The sequence below is a fragment of the Lithobates pipiens genome, unplaced genomic scaffold (assembly GCF_037356315.1).
Source record: "Lithobates pipiens isolate NorthernLeopardFrog02 unplaced genomic scaffold, aLitPip1_a1.2 Scaffold_27, whole genome shotgun sequence".
In the NCBI taxonomy this organism is placed as follows: domain Eukaryota; kingdom Metazoa; phylum Chordata; class Amphibia; order Anura; family Ranidae; genus Lithobates; species Lithobates pipiens.
Window position 1 is genome coordinate 44,403,463 of NW_027507788.1, and position 13,648 is coordinate 44,417,110.

Genomic DNA, 13,648 nt, shown 5'->3' on the forward strand with positions numbered 1-13,648 from the left:
ACACTTAAGTGTTTCGGAACATCAAACCAATTTAAACAATAGTCAAGGACAACACAAGTAAACACAAAATGCAATTTGTAAATGAAGGTGTTTATTATTAAAGGTGAAAAAAAATCCAAACCATCATGGCCCTGTGTGAAAAAGTGATTGCCCCCCTTGCTAAAACATACTATAACTGTGGTTGTCCACACCTGAGTTCAATTTCTCTAGCCACACCCAGGCCTGATTATTGCCACACCTGTTCACAATCAAGGCATCACTTAAATAGGAGCTGCTTGACACAGTAAGGTCCACCAGAAGATCCTTAAAAGCTACACATCATGCCGAGACCCAAAGAAATTCAGGAACAATTGAGAAAGAAAGTAATTGAGATCTATCAGTCTGGAAAGGGTTATAAAGCCATTTCCAAAGCTTTGGGAATCCAGCGAACCACAGTGAGAGCCATTATCCACAAATGGCGAAGACATGGAACAGTGGTGAACCTTCCCAGGAGTGGCCGGCCGCCCAAAATTACCCCAAGAGCGCAGCGACGACTCATCCAAGAGGTCACAAAAGACCCCACAACAACGTCCAAGGAACTGCAGGCCTCACTTGCCTCAGTTAAGGTCAGCGTTCATGCCTCCACCATCAGGAAAAGACTGGGCAAAAATGGCCTGCATGGCAGAGTTCCAAGGAGAAAACCACTGCTGAGCAAAAAGAACATCAAAGCTCGTCTCAATTTCTCCACAACACATCTTGATGATCCCCAAGACTTTTGGGACAACATTCTGTGGACCGATGAGACAAAAGTGGAACTCTTTGGAAGGTGTGTGTCCAAGTATATCTGGCGTAGAAGGAACACTGCATTTCATAAAAAGAACATTATACCAACAGTAAAATATGGTGGTGGTAGTGTGATGGTCTGGGGCTGTTTTGCTGCTTCAGGACCTGGAAGACTTGCCGTGATAAAAGGAACTATGAATTCTGCTGTCTACCAAGAGATCCTGAAGGAGAATGTCCGACCATCTGTTCGTGTACTCAAGCTGAAACGAACTTGGGTTCTGCAGCAGGACAATGATCCTAAACACACCAGCAAGTCCACCACCGAATGGCTGAAGAAAAACAAAATGAAGACTTTGGAGTGGCCTAGCCAAAGTCCTGACCTGAATCCTATTGAGATGTTGTGGTATGACCTTAAAAAGGCCGTTCATGCTCGAAAACCCTCTAATGTAACTGAATTAGGACAATTCTGCAAAGATGAGTGGGCCAAAATTCCTCCAGGACGCTGTAAAAACCTCATTGCACGTTATCGCAAACGCTTGGTTGCAGTTGTTGCTGCTAAGGGTGGCCCAACCAGTTATTAGGTTTAGGGGGCAATCACTTTTTCACACAGGGCCATGATGGTTTGGATTTTTTTTCACCTTTTAATAATAAATACCTTCATTTACAAATTGCATTTTGTGTTTACTTGTGTTGTCCTTGACTATTGTTTAAATTGGTTTGATGTTCCGAAACACTTAAGTGTGACAAACATGCAAAGGAACAGGAAATGAGGAAGGGGGCAAACACTTTTTCACACCACTGTATAATAGCTAAAACACTGCATTACCAGATATATATATATGCACATGGTATAGAACGTTTTGACTGCAGTAAATCTATTTTGGAAATATTTTGTTTTCATTAATATATATATATATATATATATATATATATATATATATATATATATATACACTACCGTTCAAAAGTTTGGGGTCACATTGAAATGTCCTTATTTTTGAAGGAAAAGCACTGTACTTTTCAATGAAGCTAACTTTAAACTAGTCCTAACTTTAAACAAATATACTCTATACATTGCTAATGTGGTAAATGACTATTCTAACTGCAAATGTCTAGTTTTTGGTGCAATATCTACATAGGTGTATAGAGGCCCATTTCCAGCAACTATCACTCCAGTGTTCTAATGGTACAATGTGTTTGCTCATTGGCTCAGAAGGCTAATTGATGATTAGCAAACCCTTGTGCAATCATGTTCACACATCTAAAAACAGTCTAGCTCCTTCCAGAAGCTACAAAACTGACCTTCCTGTGAGCAGATTGAGTTTCTGGAGCATCACATTTGTGGGGTCAATTAAACGCTCAAAATGGCCAGAAAAAGAGAACTTTCATCTGAAACTCGACAGTCTATTCTTGTTCTTAGAAATGAAGGCTATTCCATGTGAGAAATTGCAAAGAAATTGAAGATTTCCTACAACGGTGTGTACTACTCCCTTCAGAGGACAGCACAAACAGGCTCTAACCAGAGTAGAAAAAGAAGTGGGAGGCCGCGTTGCACAACTAAGCAAGAAGATAAGCACATTAGAGTCTCTAGTTTGAGAAACAGACGCCTCACAGGTCCCCAACTGGCATCTTCATTAAATAAATGAATGAAGGCTATCACTCCATTTTGCAAGGCCATGCCATACCCAGTGGACAGCGCTTGATTGGAGCCAATTTCATCCTACAACAGGACAATGACCCTAAACACACCTCCAAATTGTGCAAGAACTATTTACAGCAGAAGCAGGCAGCTGGTATTCTATCGGTAATGGAGTGGCCAGCACAGTCACCAGATCTGAACCCCATTGAGCTGTTGTGGGAGCAGCTTGACCGTATGGTACGCCAGAAGTGCCCATCCAACCAATCCAACTTGTGGGAGCTGCTTCTAGAAGCGTGGGGTGCAATTTCTCCAGCTTACCTCAATAAATTAACAGCTAGAATGCCAAAGGTGTGCAATGCTGTAATTGCTGCAAAAGGAGGATTCTTTGACGAAAGCAAAGTTTGATGTAAAAACAATGTTATTTCAAATACAAATCATTATTTCTAACCTTGTCAATGTCTTGACTCTATTTTCTATTCATTTCACAACGTATGGTGGTGAATAAGTGTGACTTTTCATGGAAAACACAAAATTGTTTGGGTGACCCCAAACTTTTGAACGGTAGTGTATATATTTTATATATACACACATGATTTATGCTCCAGTGATACTTTCACGCAGCCATTAATGTCTAAACCACTGGCAACAAAAGTGAGTACATCCCTAAGTGAAAATGTCCAAATTGGGCACAAGTAGCCATTTTCCCTCCCCGGTGACTTGTTAGTGTTATAAGCTCTCAGGTGTGAAGGGGTGGGGAGTCAGCCTGTCAGTACTCAAACCATAAGCCGTACACTGCATAAAATTAGTCTGCATGACTGTCTTCCCAGAAGGAAGCCTCTTCTAAAGATGATGCACAAGAAAGCCTGCTAAGAGTTTGCTGAAGACAAGTAGACTAAGGACATATGTATTACTGGAACCATGTCCTGTGGTCTGATGAGACCAAGATAAACTTATTTGGTTCAGATGGTGTCAAGCGTGTGTGGCAGAAACCCAGGTGAGGAGTACAAAGACAAATGTGTACAGTCAAGCATGGTGGTAGGAGTGTTATGGTCTGGGGCTGCATGAGTGCTGCCGGCACTGGGGAGCTACAGTTCATTGGGGGAGCCATGAATGCCAACTTGTACTGTAACATACTGAAGCAGAGTATGATCCCCTCCCTTCGGAGACTGGGACACAGGGCATTATTCCTACCGTACAACGACCCCAGAAACACCTCCAAGATGACCACTGCCTCGCTAAAGAAGCTGAGGGTAAAGGTAATGGACTGGCCAAGTATGACTCCAGACCTAAACCCTTTTGAGCGTCTGTGGGGCATCCTCAAACGGAAGGTGGAGGAGCGCAAGGTCTCTAACATCCACCAGCTCCATGATGTTGTTATGAGGGAGTGGTAGAGGACTACAATGGCAACCTGTGAAGCTCTGGTAAACTCCATGCCTAAGAGGGTTAAGGCAGTGCTGGAAAAAAATGGTGGCCACATAAAATATTGACACTTTGGGCCCAATTTGGACATTTTCACTTAGGGGTGTACTCACTTTTGTTGCCAGCAGTTTAGACATTATTGGCTGTGTTTGGGTTATTTTGAAGGGACAGCAAATTTACACTGTTATACAAACTGTACACTCACTACTTTACATTGTAGCAAAGTGTAATTTCTTCAGTGTTGTCACATGAAAAGATATAATAAAATATTTTAAAAAATGTGAGGGTGTACACTCTTATGTGAGATACTGTATATATAATATATACAGTCAGGTCCATAAATATTGGGACATCGGCACAATTCTAATCTTTTTGGCTCTATACACCACCACAATGGATTTGAAATTAAACAAACAAGATGTGCTATAACTGCAGACTTTCAGCTTTAATTTGAGGGTATTTGCATCCAAATCAAGGGAACGGTGTAGGAATTACAACAGTTTGTATATGTACTTTTAAGGGGCCAAAAGTAATGGGACAATTGGCTGCTCAGTTGTTCCATGGCCAGGTATGTGATATTCCCTGTTATTATCCCATTTACAAGGAGCAGATAAAAGGTCCAGATTTCATTTCAAGTGTGCTATTTGCATTTGGAATCTGTTGCTGTCAACTCTCAATATGAGATCCAAAGAGCTGTCACTATCAGTGAAGCAAGCCATCATTAGGCTGAAAAAACAAAACAAACCCATCAGAGAGATAGCAAAAACAGGTGTGGCCAAATCAACTGTTTGGAACATCCTTAAAAATAAAGAACGCACCGGTGAGCTCAGCAACACCAAAACATCACAGTAAACTACTGTGGTGGATGCCCGAAGAATTCTCTCCCTGGTGAAGAGAACACCCTTCACAACAGTTGGCCAGATCTAGAACATTCTCCAGGAGGTAGGTGTATGTGTGTCAAAGTCAACAATCAAGAGAAGACTTCACCATAGTGAATACAGAGGGTTCACCACAAGATGTAAACCATTGGTAAGCCTCAAAAACAGGAAGGCCAGATTAGAGTTTGCCAAACAACATCTAAAAAAAAGCCTTCACAGTTCTGGAACAACATCCTATGGACAGAAGAAACCAAGATCAACTTGTACCAGAGTGATGGATAGAGAAGAGTATGGAGAAGGAAAGGAACTGCTCATGATCCAAAGCATACCATCTCATCAGTGAAGCATGGTAGTGGTAGTGTCATGGCTTGGGCATGTATGGCTGCCAATGGAATTGGTTCTCTTGTATTTATTGGTGATGTGACTGCTGACAAAAGCAGCAGGATGAATTCTGTAGTATTTCGGGCAATATTATCTGCTCATATTCAGCAAAATGCTTCAGAACTCATTGAACGGCGCTTCACAGTGCAGATGGACAATGGCCCGAAGCATACTGCGAAAGCATCCAAAGAGTTTTTTAAGGGAAAGAAGTGGAGTGTTATGCATTGGCCAAGTTAGTCACCTGACCTGAATCCGATTGAGCATGCATTTCACTTGCTGAAGACAAAACTGAAGGGAAAATGCCCCATGAACAAGCAGGGACTGAAGATAGTTGCAGTAGAGGCCTGGCAGAGCATCACCAGGGATGAAACCCAGCGTCTGGTGATGTCTATACGTTCCAGACTTCAGGCTGTAATTGACTGTAAAGGATTTGCAAGTATTAAAAAGTGAAAGTTTGATGGATTATTGTTAATCTGTCCCATTTACTTTTGGTCCCTTAAAAAGTGGGAGACACATATACAAACTGTTGTAATTCCTACACCTTTCACCTGATTTGGATGTAAATACCCTCAAATTAAAGATTAAAGTCTGCAGTTAAAGCACATCTTGCTCATTTAATTTCAAATCTATTGTGGTGGTGGTGGTGGTGGTGGTGGTGGTGGTGGTGGTGGTGGTGTATAGAGCCAAAAAGATTAGAATTGTGTCAACATCCCAATATTTATGGACCATTATGTGTGTGTATATATATGACACAATTTAGTCTGGAATAATACATGTGGTGTCAGCCTACAAAAAAGTAATTGGGAGCTGTGTGCATTTCTGGCAGATCAACATATTTTTCCTACAATTTGCAGGGTCTGTAAAGCATTAAAGGCTAGGAAATGGGCATTTACTACATTAAGAAAGTTTTTTTACTTTGCAGTTTCTAAATAATTTTACTTTTGCAAAACATATTGGAGTGGAAAAATCCACGCAGACAGTTATAAGCTCTCACCAATAGAGTTACTAATCAGTTATGTGAACCAGCAGCTAAGAGACTAGAAAATATTCTGAATGACGTGGAATAGTACCAGGAAATCTAGAGAATATTGCTTTCGCACACAGTTTTATGGGAATATTTGTATGCTTCATTGCTCAAGAAACATATTGACCTGCATTTGTAAACATGTCATGTTTGATTAAATTGCATTTGCAAACACATCATACAATTAAACAGATCTGTCTACCTGTTTTCAGACATCATTTTGTGCAGGTTTATTGATGAATGTACAGGTGGATATGACCGTTTATAATGCTTTTTCTCAAGATAATATTCCCAAAATGTGCCAGTTTTACCTTAAAAAATAAGTATAGGTTCATACAGTAATGAGTTTTCAGAAACACTTTACATTGTAAGGCAGAACACTATTGATAATGATGTTGGTCCAGTTGACTCTTGGCGAATCCAATTGATTCTTGGCTATTCAATGAGCCAGCTCTCTGCTTTTTTCATTTATGTTCTGGCTCCTGTCTAATCATAAGTTCATTTGGCTGCCAAGCTTCCCTTTGCTGCTAACAGATTTCAAGCATGATTGCCTTCTCCAGTGAGTCTGATTGCTTACATATCAACAATAAGGGAGCCTGAATTTTATTTTTCATTTTTTTTTTAACTTGTCAGGTTGTTTTAGACCCCTTTCACACTACCACAACTAAAAGTCACACGATTTTGATGCGATGTTAGGGAATGCCTGTGTAAACTTGAGGTCTATAGATCTCAACTCGCATGAAAGATGGACCAAAGTAGTACAGGGACTACTTTGAAGTCGGCACGAATTGAAGTAGCACATGTATAAATGGTTATCATTGGGAACAACTTGTCATGCGACTTTGCAATCCCAAGTCGCACAAGTGTGAAAGGCCTTAACTGACATCACATGCAGACTGAAGCTCATCCCTTTGATCTGTGGAGGAACGAAAGAGAATCAATATAAAAGTAATAATGTTACATTGTATCTTCTCTATCCTGTATCTGAACAGTGTTTATAAACACAGCGTCAGATGGTCTGTTTTTTCACAGTAGCTGTATTTACACAGCAAATACAGGTTATTATTTTGACAGCCGGGAATTGCCGGCAAATGCAGGGATAGCAACAGTGCAGTAGAAGGACAGGGCATATTGCCTATGTACATTTTACTTGAAGTATTTTTGGGTGTAGCATACCTAGGGTCTACAACTGGTTTATCTCCCTCTAGTAAGTAATCATCTTACAGTCCTTCATAGCCCCTCCTCTTCCAGTAAGCTATTGCACTAGAAATGTAGTTCAAAAACATCTGTGGTGCCAAGGTTCTCCATCACTGGCCTAAAGTATGTAGACACCCCTCCAAATTATTGAGTTCAGGTGTTTCCTGCAGTCTTCAGGGGAGTCCAGTGGGTCATGGGTCCTTTCTCTAATTCCTTAGCAACACCGAACGACATTCCTTCCTTCTGGACAGATCAGTGCTTACGTAATGATGTGTGAACACTGCTCTGTTTAGTAAGTGGGGTGATGAACTCTGGTTGCCATTCAACTTGGAAGACTTGGACATCTAATAGTGGAGGAGTACTGCTGGGGAGCAGCTCTGGATTGAAGGTGGATAATGCAGAAAAAGTGGCTTTTTTTTTTTACCAGGAGCTGGGCAGCACATTTAAAATAAATTGCTGTATCTTTTCTGCCCCAGCATGATCATAAATTCCCAAAGGCATCATTTGATAAGTTTCATGAGGAGGAACTTGAATGGCCTTCACAAGGTTCAGACCTCAACCCTACTGAACACCTTTGGGATAAATTAGAATGCCAACTGTTAACAAGGTCTTGTGGTCTGCCATCAGTTTCTGGCTCCACAAATGCTATTTCGGCAAATTGGAAACAAATTCCACAAACACACCAACATCTTGTGGAAAGCCTTTCTAGAAGGTTGGAGGCAATTATAGTAGTAAAGGGGATTGGGCAGATTGTGGATAATTCCTTCTAAATGCCCATTGTTTTGGAATAGGATGTCCAACACACCGGTATATGTGTAATAGTTGCCTGTCCACAAACTTTTGGCTATATAGTGTAGGACACAATCAGTTGCCTGCTATGAGCCAATTTGGTTGACTTAATACTCAGACAAATCTCCAAAGTTTGGAAGATACCTACCAAACGGATGCCCCTTGCTTGTGTCCAAGCTGTATATGACAGTGGATCTCAGTGGATGATTTAAGGTTTCTAAAGTAAGACTTATTCTCACTGTTCATACCAGTGATCTGGTTCTTTATGTTTCACTGTATAGTTAGTATGAGAATATGATTTGTTGAGCTGAGCAATAAGGACATCTTTGCTTGCCTAAAATTATTTGACTCTGGAAAAATGCAGTATAGCTTTTCTGAAATTGTACTCATTATTTGTGCATTTACAAATAGCTGGCAGCCCTGCATAAGCTTTGTATATGAAAGGTGTATAATGTTGGTTTTGCAAGAAATGCAAGATTTGTTCCTAATCGGTATGTGTATTTTCCTGTAGAGAAAATATTGTTGCTTCTCCACACAGTAAGTAAGGGATGCATTCATCTTATCTGTATTCTAGAGTGATTTATCTTGGTTAGGCAATGGGTAAAGACGGCAGCTCACTAGTTTTATCAGTCATATGCACAAATTGCAGCATAGCAGAGGTTAATAATGAAGAAGAGCTTGCAGGCACGTTGGCCAAGTATTATACTCTTGGGGATTCATAGAGCTGAATTGACGTCAAGTCCTGTACAGTCACAGATGAGCGTCTGATACATAGAGATGGTAATTGAATTAGAGAGCAGCCACCTAATTACACCGTGCAGACACTTCATTGTCAGGAAGCATTTCATTACAGATAAGGCGAGAGCTAGAATTTCTGTGTATCATGGTACAGCCGTTTCAGCTCCCGGCTATGACATGCTCATCCCTTACTCACTGCGTAATTAGTCTCCTGAGATACAGCTCTTCAACTGGCAGCATATCCATTCCTATTCACAATTTAAGTGTGACTATAGTAGTCACGTTGTGGATTTTTCCTCAGTAAGAACTGTTAAAACTGTATTTACCAGCATCTTTTAATTGCTAATAGAAACCAAATGTGTTTTTTTCATTTATTGTGTTTTGTCTCCATAAGCCGTAAATGATGGCAGGATGTTAGGAATTGAGCTGCCAACACACATGCATGACACTTATGTGTAGATACAGTAGTGGCAGTTTGGGCTCACTTTATATCAGAAATCCAGGCAAACTGCTGAATTTAGGAACAGACTGATGAGGTCAGCCCTGCTTACTTTGCTCTCTCCTCCTAGAATTTTCCTTATGGTATATAAGGCTGGCAGCCCTGCATAAGCCTTGTGTATTAAAGGTGTATCATGGCGGTTTTGCTATAAATTCAAGATTTGTACCTAATCGGTATGTGTATTTTCCTGTAGAGAAAATATTGTTGCTTCTCCACACTGTAACTAAGGGATGTATTCACCTTATCTGTATTCAAGTGATTTATCTTGGTTAGGCAATGGGTAAAGACTGTAGCACACCTGAATAGCTCCCAGTGTTGATCTTCACTCTCCTAGTCTGAATACTGTACAGACAAATGCAGGAGACCATTATCGGGTCAAATTCAGATGTTTACACCAAATGCATGTACAATATATGACCCTGTTTTCATTTGTGTATTTTTTTTTATCACCCTGAAGTTCAGCCCATTAATGATCCAGTGTTGTGCATGAGAGCAGCGGCTCTCTCTGCTCTCTCTCCTCACTGGGCAGATTGATAGCAGCAGGAGCCATTGGCTTCTACTACTGTCGATCATATCCTGTGACGGGGTGGGACAAAGCCCCTTTGTGTCAATAGATGCAGACAGGGCGGCTTGGGCGAGAGCCTGCATGAGTGTCCCTATAGAAAGTGACTTTCTATAGGGGCACTCGCCAAAAGGAGGAGCCAGGGGCACCAGTGGGTGACCCAAGAAGAGGAGGATCGAGCCTACTCTTTGTAAAACTATTGCACAGAGCAGGCAAGTATAACATGTTTGTTATTTAAAAAATAAAATAAAATAAAGCTTTAATATCACTATAATGTAATTGCCATACCTGTAAACCTGTTCTGGCCCAGCTTGAAGTCTGGCTGAAATGCTCCATTGCTTTTCCCTTTCCCATGTTCTGGCTAGTTTCCAGGGCTTTCAGGGTGAGACTGAGGGGGCCCCTTTCTACTTCGAGTGCTCACAACAGCATCCTGGGAACTGGTGAGCAGGCTGTACACCCATTATTGGCACTGCTGGTAGAGACTGAGCTACTGAAAGAAGGACATTAAATGTACTCAATCCATACTGCATACTCTACCATACTTATTCCAAACCTAGACTGCACCAATACCAACCCTATATTGCATTATACTGAAACTTTACCAAATCTGCCTTGCACCTGTACCAAGGCTATACAATACCTATACTGCATGCAGGCTAACTGGGACAGTTGTTAAGAGTAAAGACACTCTTAACCACCTCCGGACCACGGCACGCCGATATACGTCCTTACATTGAAGGTGGGGGATCGTTATGGCAGCAGCTACCTTCCATAACCCTGGTAACCTCTTGTTCAGCCGGCGGTCTGGTTTCCGATAATAGTGGTATCTGCGACGGATTTGCCACAAGATCACTTTTATCGGCGATGGGAGAGGGGCCCCTATCCCACCGTGCTCTGGTGCCCTCCACCACTTACCAGAGCCACCGGCAGAGGGGAGGGGGAAGATGGCCCCTACCTGTCTCCATAACAATGCAGGATGGAAGTGACGTTATAACGTCACTTCTGCCCATAGCTCATAAAGGCCCATTTTTTATTTTTTAATGCCAAATCTTTTTTTTTTTTTTTTTTTTTTTATGGCATTTAAATGTAAATATAAGATCTGAGGTCTTTTGACCCCAGATCTCATATTTAGGAGGTCTTGTCATGCTTTTTTTTTCTATTACAAGGGAAGTTTACATTCCTTGTAATAGGAATAAAAGTGCCACTTTTTTATTTTTATACTGTTTTTAAATAAATAAATAAAAGGTAAAATAAATAAGAACTTTTTTTTCTTTGAACACGCCCCGTCCCGCCGAGTTCACGTGCAGAATCGACCGCATACGTGAGTAGCACCCGCATATGAAAACGGTGTTTAAACCACACATCTGTGGTATCGTCGTGATTGGTAGAGTGGGAGTAATAATTCTAGCCCTAGATCTTCTCTGTAACTTAAAACATGCAACCTATAGAATTTTTTTAAACGTCACCTATGGAGATTTTTAAGGGTAACATTTTGTCGCCATTCCGCAAGTGGGCGCAATTTTGAAGCGTGACATGTTGCGTATCAATTTACTCCACGTTATCTTTCCCAATATAAAAAAATTGGGCTAACTTTACTGTTGTCTTATTTTTTAATTCAAAAAAGTGTATTTTTTCCAAAAAAAGTGAAATTGTAAGAGCACTGCGCAAATACGGTGTGACAAAGTATTGCAACGACAGCCATTTTAATCCTTAGGTTAAAAATGTATAATGTTTGTGGGTTCTAAGTAATTTTCTAGCAAAAAAAACTGTTTTTAACTTGTAAACAACACATTTCAAAAAGAGGCTCGGTCCTTAAGTGGTTAACGGTCCCAATGATAGCTGGCAGAACATCATCTCAAAGGACTGCCCCTCCCGTAATAACTACCATTCTCTACCATTTGGATACTCTGCTAGGTTTTTAGGGATATGGGGGGAATGTGGGTTGCAGATATCCTGTTAAAATGTGTATAGATCTGTGAATGAAAATGTAATATATTGCAGCTTACCAGTCCTTAGATGAGTTTGCTGCATTCGTTTTATTTTTTTTCACTTTTTTCCTTTATTTTCACCTGCTGATCCTATCGGTAACAGACATTCCGTTTTATGTTGCTTTTCACTGTACTATACAGTGTCAGTGTATAAACAGTGCTGTCATCCTGGACTGCTCACTCCTGATAACAGAAAACTACTCTCTCTCCCCATCTCCATAACATATGGTGGAGGTGTTCTGTAGCTCAGAGAGGTAACCTGAGCAGGGCTTTTAATACTAATTCGGATTTCAGTGCAACAGAGGTACTATGGTGTCAACTCACTAGAAGAAAATTAGGCGCTCCCTATACTTATTCAGGCGTTCATTTTATCTGTTTTGGCATACTTTAAATAGAAATTAGTATATGCAATTCACTTCTTGTAATATTGACAGCATGATTTTTGGATGTGTTCTTTGGAATGCTATTTGTGTACAGATTATACTAGGAAAAATGTACTAAATTTTAAAGCTATAAACCATTTAAGTTTAAATTTACTTAACTTTCTTCTATTTTTCAGATCTTCAAAATTATTCCGTGCATTTTATGTCCCATTTGTCTCTAGCTGGCACACAACGTATGCTAATTACACCATTCTGAAAGCCCGACGGTCTAAGCAGGTAAAGAAGAAGAACATTGGATAAAAGGAGGCTGAAGTGACACCATCAGTCAATTATGTTTTCTGTTCACCTGCTAAAACTGCCAAAGAAGCTTTTGAAAAACTTGTTGTCTACTGCGGCAGATGAGCATCCAAAAGTTTTGCTACTTTCTCAATGTACCCAACAGTCTACTGATATGTTATTAAAACTTCTGTCTTTACAATGGGCAGTACCCTGCAAAATACTACTTTACATTGTGAACTTAGGATTTTTACTTGACAATAGCTTGTGTAAAGGCAGATTTCATAAGTGTTCTGTGTGTTCCGTGTGTGTGTGTGGGGGTGTATGTCAGTAGATACATATAGGATCCAAACTCTGGCACTGGGAAGTGCAGAAATCTTATTTAAAGGACTGGGAATTTGTTTAATAATTCTATACAAATTTAGATAATTTTGTGTTCATTTTCATGTATTCAGTTTTGAAGTTCCATTTCAATGATTTTGACTGTTTCAGTATTGTATGATACAGCAAGAGAATAATCAACTCTTTTCTAGCCATTGGCATTCAGTACTTTGCTCCCTGTACATACCGTACTTACTCTTGAAGTTGTAAATGTCTACTATGCCAAATATTCAGTTATTGGAGCTCCATGCAGACATATTTTATTTGTTTCTCACTTTATCATCTTCCTTACTATAGTAGCTAAAAAAATCACAGATTAACACCTCTAACCTCCATCCTCTCAAATGCTCTCCCATGGAAGAAGTGAACTCAGCCTATCAACTTTTGCTGCTGTATAAATATTTTCTGTAGGAAATTAGTTTAATTTTGCTTGAATTGAATGTGAAAATAAAAATGAATCATTGGATGTAAGGTTGTATATAAAAGAAGGTTAACTATATCCTGTGATGGGAAAGACAGGGGTCACCATTACCTTCTAAACTAGTTTCTCCATTTTCAGGATGAGCCTCTGGCTTCATGAATTTGAGTTATCTGCTTCAAGGAAGCATGCAAATATTAAAACTTCTGACTCTTCTTCGACTTTTCCTTAATTTTTCTTAATCAGTTAGTCTGATACATATTAAAAGAGAAGTATTTTTTTTTTCCTATTCATACTTACCTAGGTGGCTGCAG

General features: G+C 40.1%; 1 protein-coding gene across 2 annotated transcripts in view; it reads left to right on the top strand.

Annotated features, from left to right (window-relative positions):
• ALG9 (ALG9 alpha-1,2-mannosyltransferase) overlaps window positions 1–13,382 on the top strand; it is a 297,401-nt gene extending 284,019 nt beyond the window's left edge. For both annotated transcript variants that reach the window (XM_077456931.1, XM_077456932.1), the window contains exon 15: window positions 12,436–13,382. In XM_077456931.1, the coding sequence (XP_077313057.1) occupies window positions 12,436–12,559 (124 nt within the window). In that variant the 3' untranslated portion in view covers window positions 12,560–13,382. The remainder of the gene's footprint in view (window positions 1–12,435) is intronic.
• Window positions 13,383–13,648: the final 266 nt, after the last annotated feature.